The 16,887-nt window shown below is 40.8% G+C and overlaps 1 protein-coding gene across 1 annotated transcript in view; it reads right to left on the reverse strand.

The window, feature by feature from the left end:
* LOC108802805 (MAGUK p55 subfamily member 5-like) overlaps positions 1–13,997 on the reverse strand; it is a gene marked incomplete at its 5' end in the record, with an annotated part of 56,310 nt that extends 42,313 nt beyond the window's left edge. Inside the window, 2 exons of the mRNA XM_018574660.1 lie at positions 3,294–3,371; positions 13,789–13,997. Of these exons, the coding sequence (XP_018430162.1) occupies positions 3,294–3,371; positions 13,789–13,997 (287 nt within the window). The remainder of the gene's footprint in view (positions 1–3,293; positions 3,372–13,788) is intronic.
* Between the last annotated feature and the right edge of the window lie 2,890 nt (positions 13,998–16,887).

Here is a 16,887-nt window from a genome sequence, read left to right on the forward strand (position 1 = left end):
TGTTTGTAGATAATTGAGGATACGGTATGTTGACTATATCCTCAATTATGAATGAATAGGAGTGATCTAAATCACCTCCTGTTCATTCATAGTTGTAGTTATAGTTAACAATGTTCTCAAGTTCTCAATGAACATGAGCACTCAGGATTCCTGTTCATTGATAACAGGGGATACATAAAAAGAGATTGAGGACTCTGTGTTCTCAATCTCTTTTTCTATTTTTAAAAGGGAAATATCAGGGGTCTGTTTAGAGCCCTAATATTTCCCCGAAGCCCCTAACAGTAAAAGTAAAAAATATTTAATAAAAATGAATAAAAATATAAAAAAATTTAAAAGTTTATAAAAAATAAATACAAATAAAATATTCTTTAAAAAATTGAAAACAATTAAAATAAAAACATTTTCGGTTTCGGCCTGACAATTTTTTTTATTTCGGTTTAGTTTCGTTTTTTATATTTCTATTTTGGTGCACCTCTAATATTTATATATATTCTTACAATATTCAACCTATATTGATTATATATTGTTTGGTTGATTATATATTGTTTGGTTTTACTCATTGAAACATATTAATATATATTATTAATCTGGTGGGTTTTTGTTTTAAGTACAAATAATTAGGTTGGGTATACTGTTATGTTGTTATCAGTGAAAGAATATGTGAATAACCTCTGTGGTCTTAGTACCAATTACTTCACTCTCAAGGTATTTGGAAGAACATTTAATTGCCATGGTTCAGATTTTCTCAAAGCTATATATCTATTAAGAGCTAGTAAGTCTGATAGATGCTGCCATAGAACAGACCAGCCTATTAAATTTATGGTTTTGTTAAAGTCTTAGGTCAGAGGTCATCTTAAGGAATAATATTGGAATTTTAAGGAAAAGTCAAAAATTATTTCTAGTCCAATATTGCCCCCTTTAGGTAATTGCGGGGATGGGATTTAGAAAAGTGATACTTTTCTGACATCATAATTAAGAGATAAGCAACCCATGCCTACATTATTGGGTGATAAAAGTTAGGAGAAAGTTGAGAGGGAGAGGAAAAAAAGACTGAAAGAAGGAAAGAGTATACAGGAGGAGGTACATAAACACTGGTGGGAGAGATCTGAAGCTGATTAACGGGGCTGACCAGGGGAAATTAACCAAAGAGGACCAGAATATCTCTTGTTCCTACACTGACACAAAGCTGACATCTCTCACTATTATGAGAAGAAAGGAATAGGGAAGTGTACAAACATGTCCAACCAGCAGGATTTATTGCTTACACAGTTAAAGTCTCCCAAGGTTTTGCAGAGGAGTTATTGTATGCCACAGCAATACATTTACTAACACTAATCCTGGCATGTAAACTAAGGCCTGGTTCACACCTGTTTTTCCACGCGGATCTAGTCGCGCAAAACGCACATTTCCATGCAATGTGAATGGTGGCTGTTCACAACTTAGCGCTGTTGATCTAGCAAAACGCCTGTCGCATGAAAAGATGCAGGAGCTATTTTCAGGTGGATGTCATGCGGTTTTTGACCTATAGACATCTCTATGCAGGGAAACACATGTTTTTTAAAGCAAAAACGCACCAAAAAATATTATGTGATTAACGTGCAAAAATTAAAACGCCTAGGTGTGAACCAGGCCTAACTGATTCTGAGGACATAGAAGTATGCCTGCACGACAGCAAGTGATTTTTGAGGAACAGAAATGTTTCGTTGCTGTAAACCAAGTAAGGTAACTGTGGCCGGACTTGGGATTAAACGTCATTATTTGTTTGGATGCATTTCAACAAACCCTGAATTTAGCTTGCCAACTGAAGCATTTGTAGAACTGAATTACTAATTAAAAAACCACACGAGGCAGGCTGTGATGTGCGATCGCTTCCTATATTTTCACTGCTTATTCTGCTTATGGAACCTATTGCGTCTTGGTACATGTACAAACGCTATCCAAAGAGTTTATATTTTTTTTTTTTGTTGTTGTACTGCCTGTATGTCAGAGGTCTTTAAAATAAAGAATTTGGAAAAAAAAGGCACCAAATTAGATGTCAACTGGGCCAAAGCCTGCAGACACCATGATTTATCCCCTTCCTGCAAGCAATCTGTAAATAAACACCCCTAAGCACAGTGCCCCATGCTGGGAATGTGTTTATGAATGTCTCCCTATTGAGAGCCACATTGTGTGGTTGGTGTCTCCCAATGCTAGCTGTCAATGGCTATTGTGAACGGGATCAGAGTATTTTCAGGTCATTTGATTACTGTCAGCTTTGACATGGTGATCATATGCAGGCTGAAGACATCGCTGAAAAACTAAAATCTTTGAACCTGCACGTAAGCACTGTCACCTCCATGCTGCAGGATTCTACAGTGCAATCAGTTTTTTACTGAAAACATCCAGCATAAGAAAAAAAGCCTTGAGCCTGCAGATAATTACTGCCATCTTAAGCCTGCAGTTCGAGAATGCAGTGCAATCAATCAGTGTTAAAAGGAGGATTATGGGGAGAGTGAAATACACTCATCCCCATAATTAGACCTGACGGGCGACACTGAAGCTGTCACACACCAGCTCTATAGATGAACCATGTCAAAAAAAGGTTGGGCCATAGTTCTCTTTTAATTTCTAATTTTAAATAATAGTAAAAAATTACATTTTTGTGTATTCGGCAGTATATATATAAAAAAAGGATTTTAGTAAAACACTATACCAAGTAAAAGCCTTACATATCCTTAAAAATACAAAAAAGGATTTAGGTATGCAAAGAAGTAAGAGTTATTGTTGGTTAGCTAGTTAGCTGATGCTGCTACATTTTGCATTAGCATCTAGGCATCAATTACCTCTGCCCATGAGAGGGCCAACTGAACTATACAGAACCAAATTTTGTTCCCAAACCAGATGCAATTAGAAAACTCTGTATTTGAGATCTGAACAGAATTTTTATTGAACTAAACTAGAACTAAATTAGGAAATAGTGAAAGAACAGATATAGATGAATGAAACAGATAAAGAAAAGAAGAATAAAACATGAGGAAAAAGGAAAAGTATAAAAGAAGAAACTAAGGAAAAAAAAAAAATATGTGTTCCTCACAATTACTCTATTGTTTGCCCTTGAATGAAAACATGTGGAACTGGGATTACTGGTCAAGCTGTGTATTTCAAGTGCTTAAACAAACGGGAGAGAATTCTTTATCTTCTGACCACTTAAGCTGTAGTTAGTTACAAAGCAATACACAAGGAGTTGCCATCTATTTTGCCTTCTTTCAATGGTTAACCAAAAATCTAAAACTAGATAACAGTGGTTGCCTTACCTGGATGTGTGGTGTGCTTAGTAAATCATCAAGTTCTTGACATTCTTTCGGATGGCTTGTCTTAATAACATGCTGTACCTACATAAAAAGAAAAAACAAAACAGAATACATTTTGTACATTTTAATGCACTATTATTTCTGGCATCTGCCTACAACCGTGGCAAACTGAAGTTACCAAACATCAAAAAAGACAAAGCCGCACTCTTGAGCGACTGTGGTGGAAAACTAGGTCTCTGCAAGACTTTACCCTGTACAAAGCTGCCCTGATAAAATATAACTCCTCCCTCCGTGCTGCCAAACAAACTTTTGTCACTCTCATCCACACCTCGTCAACGCTTTTCTACCTTCAAGTCTCTACTATGTCCTCCACCACCACCACCCACTAACTCACTCACTAACTCACTCACTGCCCAGGACATTTCCATTCATTTCAAAAACAAAATAGATACCATTCGTTATCAGATCGCCACTGTCCAATCAACTGCCCCTTTTATTATAGTACCTGATCCTCCATCACACTTGTTACTTTCCTCTTTTGACCCCGTCACCACAGAGGGGGTTACTAAGCTTCTCTCTGACACCCACCTCACCATTTGCACCCTGGATCCTGTTCCCTCAAAACTACTTCGGTCACCCTCTTATTGTAAAGCGCTGCGCAAACTGTTGGCGCTATATAAATACTATGTAATAATAATAATCTGGGTCTGTAAATTCTTAAAATGATGCCACAATGGTGCCCTCTTAACCAGCTGCTTTTGCTTGGAATTTCATAGAACGCCAAGCAAAGAGCTAAATACATGCCTAAAACACAAAGAGGTTTACTATTTTACCTGCCAAATTATTTGTAAATTTTGCCATCCATTCTTCCAGTCGAAAGCATCAGTCTGCCATCTACTGGCCTAGCATTACTGCTTTCTAGATAAGCTTATACACACTGGATAGGAATTAGGCTGCTTTACTCAATCTGGAGGCTGAAGGTAACAAAGGAAGATGCTGTTGCTGCTGGATCAGAAATATGAATGGCTTTATTAGAATTTTATGGAAAATGTGCGTAAATCACAAAATTATAAAGGGTTGTGAATCCTTTGGCAGGTAAAACGGTCTTATTTTAACTTACACATGTTTACAGTGTGCCTGGAGTGACACTTATGCTCTCGGTTCTGGGAGTATGTGAATTGAAATGCACCTCTGCATTTGACCTGTGCACTCACGTGAACATACTTGGCTCTAGCAATAAGCTGCTGCTATATGGAGACTAAAAAGGGGACGATATCAAGCATGTGATCATACAAGTTTTTCACAGTAAAATACTTTTTCCAGTAGTTTATTGGGGAATACATTCTTCGTCTGCTGGAACATCAAAAAGCAGTGTCGACAAGTGTCTGTAAAAAATATACCAAGGTAAACCCTCAAGTGACTGTCACCTCTAGGACCTTGCGACCAAAGCTGGCTTCAGCCAATACTGAATGATTAAATCGGTAAAAAGATTAAAAGAACTATGGGGTAACCTTTTTTTCCCCATAGTTCTCTTTAGAGTCCCGGGAGAACATATACTAACATCCATGACCCGCTATATGCTGAGAGCGCCGCAGCTGGGACAGATCCTGACAATACTGTTGAGATCCACCCCACTGGCTGAGCGTGCTCTGCTTATCTAGAGGCAGAGTCAACTATGTCTAGACTGGTGCTCACTCCGATCCTCCAGTCAGCCCTGGACGATCGCAGAGGGGTGGGGGGAATCCTTGTGGGGAGCGGTGACTGACAGTGATTTCTTGATCATTGAAACTGTGTCATGTCTGCTCTAACTATGGGGATGAGTGTAATTCACTAAAAAAAAAAACAGTCTGATCAGATGTGCGCTCAAGTCCTTTACAAGCAAGGTGTAGTCTTGGGTAGAAAAAATTGGTTTGTACTCCTTAAGTCCAGATCCAATTGCAGCTCTCCTCAAAGACACAAGGGATACTTTTGATCTTTGAAAGACAAAGGAAAAAGGAGGCACAAGGATCTAGCGCAATAAAACACTTAATTAAAAAGCAATAAATTAATAAATGCACTCACATGAATGTACCAGGTAAAGCGCTTGTAAGCGGTCACACACTTTGCAAGACTGCTAACACCTAGCATGTGCCGCAGAGACTGGTGCTCACTTCCTATCAGCAACTGTTTTCCATCAGATCCATGTACACACCCACTTCCTCTGGTTGTGAGTTGGCAACGCGTTTCAGGGGCAGAGCCTTCTTTTCTCAAGCCTCAAGAAACAGAAAATTGATGAGTACGTTCGCCATTTGTTTCATTTGTTGGATTTGGTGTGGGGACACACTGGGGGCTTCAGTTGCCATTGTGATGAGCTTGTGTCCCTGTGCCTTTAGGAAGAATGGGCTGCCTCCTGGTGAACCTGCACCGAATTCATCCCTTGCTGTATATGCTCCAAGATGGAGGCTCTCATAGATTAGCATTAAAGACCACACTATACAGAGGTGCCTTGATGAGAGTGTAGCGTGCACATACAGTATTTTGTTGTGCAAAAGTTGTGCAACTAAAACCTATGTTTTTAACCGTAATAGTTACAGTCTAATTTGTTGGCTTTTTTTTGCAAGCTGGTAAGTGTGCTAGGAAACTCTGTTTTTTTTGTACAAAGGTCACTATAATCACACTGAAATGTTTTGAAGGTTTTAGAAAATTACAGAGGCTGCCGTTTTAAATGGAAATGTAATTTTTAACAACATTAAATTACTTGGACAGCATTTAGATATGCTATATATTTTATTTTTTTTACTTTCAAAGTTTTTTTATTGTTTTACATATTTTTCTTTCCTTGAAAAGGAATAGGTTGTTACATTAAATAACATGTATAACACAAGTATAAAGGCATATACACAACAGAATCAAATCTGCATCACCCCCCACAACGTAGTTGGGCAAGAACAATGAGGCACTACAATTAGTTCAGGAATATATCAAAATAGTAGTCTACACTGTTCCTGGGGGATACTTAAATCTTGTGTTGAATCAACAACAGTGTTGATTCAACACAGCAACATACTTCGATACTGTTTAGCTAATGAGGTCACACATGTCATTATAAAGAAAATTAAAAAAAATGAGAAAGAGGAAAGTAGAGGGAAAAAAAGAGAAGAGTAGAGAGTAGGCTCCAGAACCCTAACAACCAAAATCCTTAAATAACCTGAGCGGGTCGATGGAGTTCAGTGTTGATTCAACACAGCAACATACTTCGATACTGTTTAGCTAACGAGGTCACACATGTCATTATAAAGAAAATTTAAAAAAATGAGAAAGAGGAAAGTAGAGGGGAAAAAAAAAAGAGAAGAGTAGAGAGTAGGCTCCAGAACCCTAACAACCAAAATCCTTAAATAACCTGAGCGGGTCGATGGAGTTCAACGAGGACTCGAGATGCCCGAGTCATTCAGCCAGGGCTCCCATACCGCTTCAAAGTGACTATGTCTGTCTTGCAGGATACTGTGCAACTTCACATGGGTCATAATCCAATTGAGCTTAGACAGTACCGTGAAGAATGGGACCATTGGTGCTTTACAGGCCCGGGCAATTGAGATCTTAGCTGCTAAAAAGAAAAAGGATAGGAGTTTGCCTTGCGCTTTAGAAACCCCTGGAATCGATGTATTCAGTAGTTAATACTGCGGGTCTCTTGGAACCCGTACACGAAGGATCCAAAAGAGCAAGGCAAAAAATCTATTCCAGAAGTAGCGCAATTTTGGGCATTGCCACCAGACATGGAGCATGGTTCCCTGTTGATTACAACCCCTATAGCACAGCGAGCTAGTCCCTTGAAACAGACGCTAAACTGGCAGGTACCAGATACCATCGAGATAAAACTTTGTAATTAGCTTCTAGTAGGGAGACATTCAGCAATCCTATGGTCATACAAGTGGAGCACTGTTGCCACTCATCAAGAGAGAGTGCCCCCCCTAGTTCAGACTACTGTGCGCGACCATGTAAGCTAATTAGTGTAAATAGTGCTGTATTTGTCTAAATCTAAACAGTTCTGATGGTGGCATCTGTAGAGTATTTTGAAAGTACGATTGAGGCAGTGTCTTGCGGGACTGAAAGAAGTCCCCAATCCTGTACAATCCCTTGTCCAGCCACCATTGGAAAGCTTTAGTCTGTATTCCCGGCAAAAAATTCTCATTACCAAACAAGGGTGCAAGAGGGGTGTGAGTGGAGACCATCTCATCTTTTCCACGCAGCCGATCGCACAAGGCCATTGAATGTGACAAAGTAGAAGCCTTTGCCTCGGCGACAACCATTTCAATATGTCAATAGAAGTGCCCATGGATGAGCTAGTTTCTATCCTGACCCAGTCAGGAGAGGCTGCGGGAAGGTAGACAGAGGAGAGTTGTGATAGCTGTGCAGCCCGATAGTATAGAAGCAAATTAGGTACTCCAAGACCCCCATGTTGCTTTGATCTAAAGAGGGTTGCTTTGGAGATTCTAGAGCATTTATCTCCCCAGATAAATGTAACAATAGACATTTGAAATTTTATAAGAAACAGCCCGCTGAATAGGTATCGGCAATGCCCTGAAATAATATAGAATTATAGGGAACAAGGTCATTTTAATGGCGTGTATGCGACCCATCCAGGAAAGATTATAGGAGGACCACCTAATCATATCTTCTCTGAGTAATTTATAAAGTGGGGGGTAGTTAGCAAAATACAGTTGAGTGAAGGAGGGTGTGAGTTTAATACCACGTATCGAATAAAATCAGAACGCCATTCAAAAGGAAAGAAGCATCTTAGGCGGGCCCACAACTCAGGAGACAGATTGACGTTGAGCACCTCCGATTTAGAAGCATTGACTCGGAGACCTGATACCCGTGTGAAATCCTCCAAAGTAGCCATATATTAGGCAATGAAATGAAGGGGGAGGTCACAAAAAGCAACAGATCATCCGCAAACAAGGCACATTTTTGTCCATAAGACTGAGAGTGAACCCCTTTTATGTCCGAGTTGCCACGGAGCACAATGGCAAGAGGTTCGATCGCAATGTCAAAAAGGAGTGGCGATAGAGGGCACCCCTGTCTGGTTCCCTTGCGTATAGAGATGGGGGTCTGACATGTAGCCTTGCTGACGGTGAGGAATAGAGTACCCGTATCATGCGAAGAAAATAGGGGCCAAACCCCCAAGCAGCGGCAGCAAGTATTCCCAAGAAACCAAGTCAAATGCTTTTTGCAAATCTATGGATAACAGCATCCCCGCTTGAGGGGAACTACCGACCCAAGAAGATTGAAGTAAAGAGACTAGATCAATAGCTCTCCTGACCTGATCTGGGCCCTGCCTACCCAAAATTAATCCGACCTGATTTATGTAAGTGCCCAGGAAGGAGTTCAATCGATTGGCATACATTTTAGATAGAAATTTAATATAATTGTTAATCAGGGAGATCGGTCTGTAATTAGAGACCTCCCCCGTGTCCTTGTGGGGCTTCAGAATGACACTGAAGGCCCTATTCAGGTCTGGGTCCAGGGAGGTGCCAGAACGCAAAGAATTATAAAAAGCCTCAAGGTGAGGGGCCAAGATATCTATATATTTCTTATAATAAGAGGCTGGTAGTCCATCCAGGCCCAGAGCTGAAGTAGATTTTGCCATTTTAATAACTGTTCTGATTTTTGACAGAGAAATAGGTTCTTCAAGAATGTGTTTATGGTCTGACGATAAGAATGGCATAGAGATCACCAAGAAATTTGTCAATCCGGGCCTTTGGAGAGAGTGGAATAAAAAGCATGAAATTCCTGAAGTACTTTTTTCGGGTTCTGTGTGTAGGTAGGTGCCAGTTCTGCATCTAATTTTAGGGATGGTAAAACTGCGAATTCTCAGGGATACTTTTGATGCCAAAAGCGTTCCCATTCTATCCTTGTGGACATAAAATTTATTGGCACACCAGCGAAGTCCTTTACTGCTTTAGTTGTCAAGAACAAATTCAGCTCAGCGCGGATGTTTTCAATATTCTGGAGAAGGGAGGGGCAAGGGGTTAGTTTATGTTGCCTGGTCAGAACCCTCAACTTGTCCTCAAGTTCCACCATATGTTTAGGAGGTTTGTTTTTAAGTTTGGTTGACTGTTCAATAAAGGACAGCCCAGACCACAGGAGACATGTTCGGGTCAACATTCAAAGCAAAATATGAGGAAAGTTGGGAATCAATAGCATTGCTTACCAGGGGCGTGCTCAATAAAGATGTGTTCAATCTCCACTGGAATGGCTTATTAAGGTCTCGGAGGTGAGAAAGTGACATCGTGACCATGGAATGGTTGGACCATGCAATGTCTTTGATATGGGAAGATGTTACTAAAGGTATCAGGGAAGAAGAGGCAAAAATGTGGTCTATTCTGCTAGATTTGTTTTTTTTTAGTGCAGTTTCCCTTTAAGTCTAACCTCTATTTCCATATTGCATGCTTCACATCACTAAAAATATTAAGTGCTCCCTCAAAGTGTACTCTACAGGTTTCACCACAATTAGTGGCTTCTCGTGGGTTTAAATGCTGTGGTAGATGTGCATTTCTGCAAACACAATTGTAAAATCTTGTTTCTTTGAGGCATCTGACTATTTACACCCTCTTTTTAAAAGTGTTAAGGAATCAGGAGGTGGCCATTGATGAGAGGCAGAACTCTCTAGAAGGAAATTACGTCATAGAAAAAAAACCAAATCAGACGGAAGCATACGCGTTCGTAATGATGTCACATGTGTGCAGATATTGCATACATACAGATACATGCTGTGCAGTGACATCACAACAGCACGGCATCTATGCGTAAAAGAGGGTATAAAGTGAGGCAGATGCCCCAAACACATGCATTTTACAATTTTATCTGCACAAAAGCACAATTATCACAGCAACCCTTGACAAAGGCAATAATTGTGGGGAAACATGTAAAGCACTCGTTGATGGAGCACTTTGCATTTTAAAGGAGAACTATGAGGTGAGTGCTTTTCACTCACCTCATAGTTCTAGCCGACCTGTGACAATGAGACTGTCACAGATGGGCTCAGTAGATCGGGAGGTGAGCGAACACATACCGGCGTTCGCTCACCTCTCGATCCTGTCACGGCTGGATTCCCCCCTCCCCGCTCCGATCCGCCAGTGCTGAGAGGTGGGACGGACGGGGGAGGGGGCGGGTACAGCTGGCTCTGACTCTAGATAGGCAGAGCCAGCTGTCAGTCACGCAGCTGGGTGGATCCCGGCACAATTGTCGGGATCCGCTTCAGCGTCTCAGTATACCGCGAGCAGCAGCTGTAGCTCGCGGTATACTGAGCCTAGGGTGACGGGAGGACGCTAGTTTGTGTCCTCCCGTTACCCTGAGGAGAACTATGGGGAAAAGCCTTAACCCCATAGTTCTCCTTTAAGTAATAGGACCTACTGTGCAATATGAAAATAGAAGTTAGACCTAAAATATTAAAAGGAAAGAACTAGTTAAAGACAGTAGTGATTTGGTTCTTGAAGAAGAATACAAAAAGAGGAAAAAATTATATATTTTTTTATATCAAATAAATCAAGTATAGGATAGATAGAATGGTGAATAAGCTAATTGAGAGAGAAAGAGAAGATTGCCTATCGTCCAAGTTGGAAAATTATTGAAATGGGGGAAAAATTGATGGTGCTGCATAGACAATTATTGCACGGTTCCAATTATAATTATCCAAGGATTCTCCGAACAGACATTCCCCCGTAAAGGACATGGGATCAAGGTGCTTCTTGCAAGAAAGATAAGCAGACCAACATTTAAACCATAGGATCTGTTGCATATGTACAGACAGTAGACCCATCATTTTCCACATAACTCCTATCTGGAGAGCAGGATAGGTATGGATGCTGAAAGACCCTGAGGTGGGGAGTGTTGGGGAAGAGAAGCAGAGCATAGGGCTAGCAGAAACTGTGACCGTAGAGGGGACAGAACCCTACCCAGAACTGTTCAGGCTGTGTGGCCCCACCCTACATGCCCAAATGTATAGTCCACCATTGCCTGAGAAGGAATACAAGCATTAACTACTGTGGAAATTACAGGGTGTTTACTGGCACTACACTTTAGGCAGAAACAGTGAGCAGGGGAATTAAGTGCAAGGATATAGACTCTGTTAGTCATGCATAGTTGCAATGTGTGGTAAGCTCAAGGAAAAAGGTGGGAGCATGTGCAGGACAGAACACCAGAGGGAGGCTGCGTAGGTGCCGTGCGGCTTTGCAGGTTGCCTATGGAACTATTGAAAAAGACGCCAAATTTAATAAAAGGCAGGCAGGGATGGGTTATACAGTGCTGTCCTGACAGCTTTGATTTGCCAGTGTCCATTCACCTAAATATAGCTGCATAACCCATCCAATCCAGAGTTAACTCCTTCTGTCCTATGATTTTCTTTCAAGAAAAGAGATGAAATGCGGAAGAACCTTGAAAGTGAAGGAGCAGGAGAGGAGGTAGCATGAGAATAGGGAAGGGGTAATAAGGGAGCCACAGGTTATGAGAAGTGTTTAGAAAGGGAACGGTAGCAAGCTTTTTTGGGACAGCTTAAATTAATGAAACAGCCATGGTCCCAGAGTTCAATGAGTGAGTATAATGTGTATTAATGAAATACTCAACTACGGGACCTTGGATGTTCCAATAATTGCAGCTGTGATTTCTCATAGGCCAGCAGGCAGGAAGCTTCAGCCTGGTGGTTGAGATGCACTAACTGTTTTGGGGTAATTAGAAAAACTAGATCTCTAGAGAAACAAAAAAAGTAATGTTCTCTTGTTGTGTTAGATATCTGTAATTTATGACCAAATAACACATACAAAATGTCACTTACATACAGTATACACCTATTATTTCTCAAAAAAATTCCTTTATGCACCATAGCTAAAATAAGGGGGAGTTCAGTTAGTCCCTTAGTTAGCTAAATTACTAGGCTTTTGCATTAAGGCACAAAAGTAAGGTGCAAGCAAGCAAATACTAAACAGCACATCTGGATATAGGCTTAAGACTAATGCATACGGGCGTAAAAAACACTTAATTTTTATCAGTAAAGCATTCTTTCTTTAAGGTCTTGTTCACAGCAGGCAGTGCGTTATGGCCCGATTCTGGCCAGAACGCACTGGATCGCATCTGGTCCGAACAGAATGCTGCAAGCACTAAATTCAGGCCAGAACACAGACATAATGTGCCTTGCGATCCCATGTGTTTGATGGCATTGCGGCTAGAGGGTGTGGCTACGGTGACATTCACTTCAATGGACCCCCACGCCCCCTCCTGCCCCAACATAGTGAGCCGCCCGCAATGCGATGAATTGCGTTCTGGCCAGAATCGTGCTGGAGCGCATTGTGTCTGGTGTGAACGAGGCCTTATAGATCATGCCCATGCACCCAGCTGCGTAAAGATTAGTAAACTTGTATTTTACGCTGTACTGAAAATATTTCTGCTAATGTTTACATTCGTACAGAGCAAATTAACTCTATTGGAGATGCCAGCATCTTAGCAACAAATGATTCTAGGGGGCAATAGCACCAGTTTGCATGAGCCCTTAGGGCTAGTTCACAAGTGCGGAGCAGAGCAGTTACAAAACTGTATTCAATGTATTCCAATGGTATTTTTCGGCTCTAGTTTACACCAGAGCGCTCAGTTCCAGAGCATGTGGAAAACCTGCCAATCAAAAATGCATGCAAACGCACTGAAAGCCCATTTTATGCTAAAAAAATATTTATTTATTTTAAACGACCCTCAAAATGCAGCAAAAAGGCGGAAAAACCCACCGCACTGCATGTGCAGAAACTCGTGCAGATCTGGTCTGCATTTGGTGTGAACAAACCCTTATAGTGAATATTGGAGAGGGAAAGTCTATGTCTGGGGAAAAAACAAAACAAAACATGCACACATCTCTGCAATACATACACGTTTTCTCGCTAAAAAAAAAAAGAAGAAGAATTGCAGTGCCTGTCAAAATTCAGTAAACTTCTAACTACCTGTAGTAAGCTGAGAACACTGCCTCTGCTACACTGAAATCCTAAAGCGTGTTATCGGTCCTGCTTCAATTATCCCCTGCAGGACTTCAGGACACCTCCCGCTTATGTTATGGAAATGAGGAAAGGGCGAGATGTTCTGTGGTCCTGCAGGGCATAACTCAGAGCTGACAACACTGCTTAGGATTTCAGTGAAGCAAAGGCCAACAAACACAAGTTAGGGGATCACTGGAGTTTTGACAGGATTTTCAGGTACTTTTTTGTTCTCTACATGTAAAAGTGCACTTATTTAAGACCTGTGCTGAATATGTTTTAATTTGCCTAAACATGCACTTTAAAATCACAGAGTACACTGTTTAGTTACACAACATGGCTGTAACAACATGGCATTGCTGAAACAAAGTGAATCTACTCACTCAATTTAAATTTTCCCTCGTCATGCTTGATAATCCAAGCTTCATTTCCATATATTTCCTTGCGATCTTGCAAACTATATGCTTAAAAAAATATATATAAATAAAAATCACTGAGTAGTGACTTACCTCTTGTGTTAACTCCTGGACATTTGGGATAAGTGGATAAGGGGGGCTAGCTTTGTTCATGTGGACAGCAACGGCATTGTGAATTCTAAATGCGTTCTGAAAGTCTTTATTTTGCACCAGTTGTAGAAGTAAATATAAGTCTTCCTGGCTTTGTGAATCTATCAAAGTGTGCTGGATCTCTTTCAGTGAAGACAGCAGATCTTCCACTTCTGGAGAGAAAAAAAGAAACACAGAAAGGTAGTTTACAACAGATGAGTTAACTTTTTTTTGTACCATGGAAAGAAATGTAAAATACAGTAATGGCTTTGGCTAAAATAAATTCACCATCACTGACCTAAAGCAAGTATGTGAACAAGGAATTTTGACATGTCTCTGACTTTTCTATTATGCATACTCACACCAGCTTTGTGACTAAGGAAGACCTGAAGCCAGTGGGTCAGCGCAATAGCCAGCCAACCAGCATTTTCAAAAAATGTCAGCAATGGCAGCTCCATATTCTCTCATGACAGATTTGTTTTAAGGAATCATGAATAAACAACATCACACTGATAAGGCCCTCAATATGCTCTACCCGTTTTGTGTGAATGATCTTTAAAAAAAATAAAATGGAAATACAATTGTCTTTATAGCAACCGTTTCCATCTCAACACCTGTCCTCCAACACCAAGTCTATCCCCAGTATATTAGCTGGTGAGTGTGCACATGAAATTATTACTGGTTGCACCACTGGTTGTTTTTTGTTGATTGGTGGTATTGGAGGGACAGCAGTTCTGTAGGGCTTTCAATATTCTTGTTCTAAAATGATTACTATTATTACTGTTTTTATTTGTAACTAAGCGTGGTACAATTAGCTTTAGCAGAATGTGCATATTCACAATAACATCTATTTAGTATGCTATTCAATGGATGAGGGATAACTCTCGTTACTATGAGTGTAGTCTGAATCCAGCATGGTTAACTCTAACATTTCCTTACCTCAGCTATGATGCCCTTAACATCATCTCCTGGGATGTTATATCTATCTATCATGGTAACATGTCCTACACATAATGTGAATAAACCTTCCAATGGTATACCTACACACCTCAAAATGAGATGTATCAGCTAAATATAGAATATACACATTTTTGCATCACCGTTATATATGAATTTGTGCATTTATGTTATACATGCATACATTGGTATCTTAAAATTATATATATTAATGTTATCACTGTTCATCATATTATATCATTTAATTTGCACCAGTTCAGGTATTTGTAGTTCCATTGGATTTTATCTGAGGGACTCATGTATGGGAGGATCCTTTTTAATTGCTATGGTTGGGCTGTTGGTATTCGCCTGTATTGGAACCTCATGATCAATTAAGGATGATCTCTGATTTTACTTTTTAAGGCTCAGTTAGTGATACTCAACATGCATGCCGTCCCGACAAAGTCCTCTGGCAAAACGCGTAGACGAGCGGGTGTATTTTGAGATCACTAAACCCCAGTCTTTACATAGAAGGAGCACATCGGTGCGGTGTTTATATGCGACTTGTTTTTTAACTCGTGAGTATTTTTAACCTTTTAATAAAGTTTTTTATTGGACACAGGGCTGGCCTTAGGGGTGTGCGAGCTGTGCGGCCGCACAGGGCGCCATAGCAACAAAGGCGCCAGGCGGCCGACACATCTAGTCCTCGGGGCAGCTTCTCTCCTCCTCACGGCTGGCCATCCGACATGACAGCGCTCCCTCGACCGCTGAGGAAGCGGGACCCCGAAGCCCCCCAACAGTAAAAAAATTAATTACAAAAAAAATATTTTAAAAAAGTGAAAACTGCCACCCCCACATTAGACATGTGCGAAGACTAAAAATTAATTTCAGATTAAATTAACAAAAACTAAAAAACTTTTTTGTTTCATCAAACAAAACACATTTTTATGCAATTTTGGATTCAGCCATTGGCGTGTTCTGGAGGCAGGGCTCATGACATCATATAACACCGCACGTGTTGGGCGCCACCATCTTGGTGTATATCTAGGTATACACCAAGGTGGTGGGGCCAATATCGGCGTATGACGTCACCTGACGCCACGCATGCATGGCATCATGTAACGTCATGCTCCCCGCCTCCAAGATGGTGGCACGCATTCACAGAACCCGCCGGTGGCCAACATGGCCGCCGCACATTCTCAAACAAATTATGTGCCTGAATACATTTTTCGTATATTTGGGCAAATAGTAATTCATTAATTTTACATGTAGTCCGGGTTTTGTGTTCCGTTTTTTATTTTTACTTTTCTAGATACGCGTACTTGAAAAAAGGATTCTGCGTGACATCCTGACACTTTATTTTTATAGACTCTATTTTAGTTTGACATTTATTGTTTACCACTTGTTTGCCTTCTGTTGTTTTATATAAGAATGATTATATTGTGCCTACAAGTTTAATACCTTTGAATAAAAGTTTTATTTTTATCATCCTTTAATGTTTCTTTGGGGCTTAACAAAATAGGAGTCTTTAAATGGTGCGGATATTGATGGAAATGGGTGTGGTCACTGAGGGGTGTGGCCACTTGGGGGTGTGGTCACTGAGGGGCGCTGTAAAGCATTCTCGCACAGGGTGCTTAAAGGCCTAAGGCCGGCCCTGTGCAAGAAATTATTGTCCACATTTAGTCCCTTTGAGCTATTTTTGGTCGCTTTCTGTACCTCCTTTATGAGGAGACCGGAGGAGGTGGTGTTACTGAATGTCTCCCACAGGGATTTTTGAGAGGCAGACCAACAATTGGATATACTCTAAGCGAGTTTACAAAGGCTATCTGGTGAGTGTGGACCTTTTCTGTTTATAAATGTGGAGCACTGAAGCATGGAGCACTACAACTTTACATATGGACAAAAAATGATTTTTTGAATATCACTTTATCTTTAGCTACCTGGATCTGAGCGAGCGTTTTTAAACGTCCCGTCAGCAACGCAAGTGGGAAACTGCCGAAAAATTAAAACAGGCAGCGTTGCCTGTTTACATACAAGCGATCTGCCAGCTATAGAGCCCACGGATTGCTTGTATAACGTGACTATGTGCGCCCAGGCCCGGATTTCCCACAAGGCCACCGAGGCCGG

This window comes from Nanorana parkeri, unplaced genomic scaffold (genome assembly GCF_000935625.1).
Source record: "Nanorana parkeri isolate BGI_ZX_2015 unplaced genomic scaffold, ASM93562v1 scaffold3131, whole genome shotgun sequence".
Classification (NCBI taxonomy): domain Eukaryota; kingdom Metazoa; phylum Chordata; class Amphibia; order Anura; family Dicroglossidae; genus Nanorana; species Nanorana parkeri.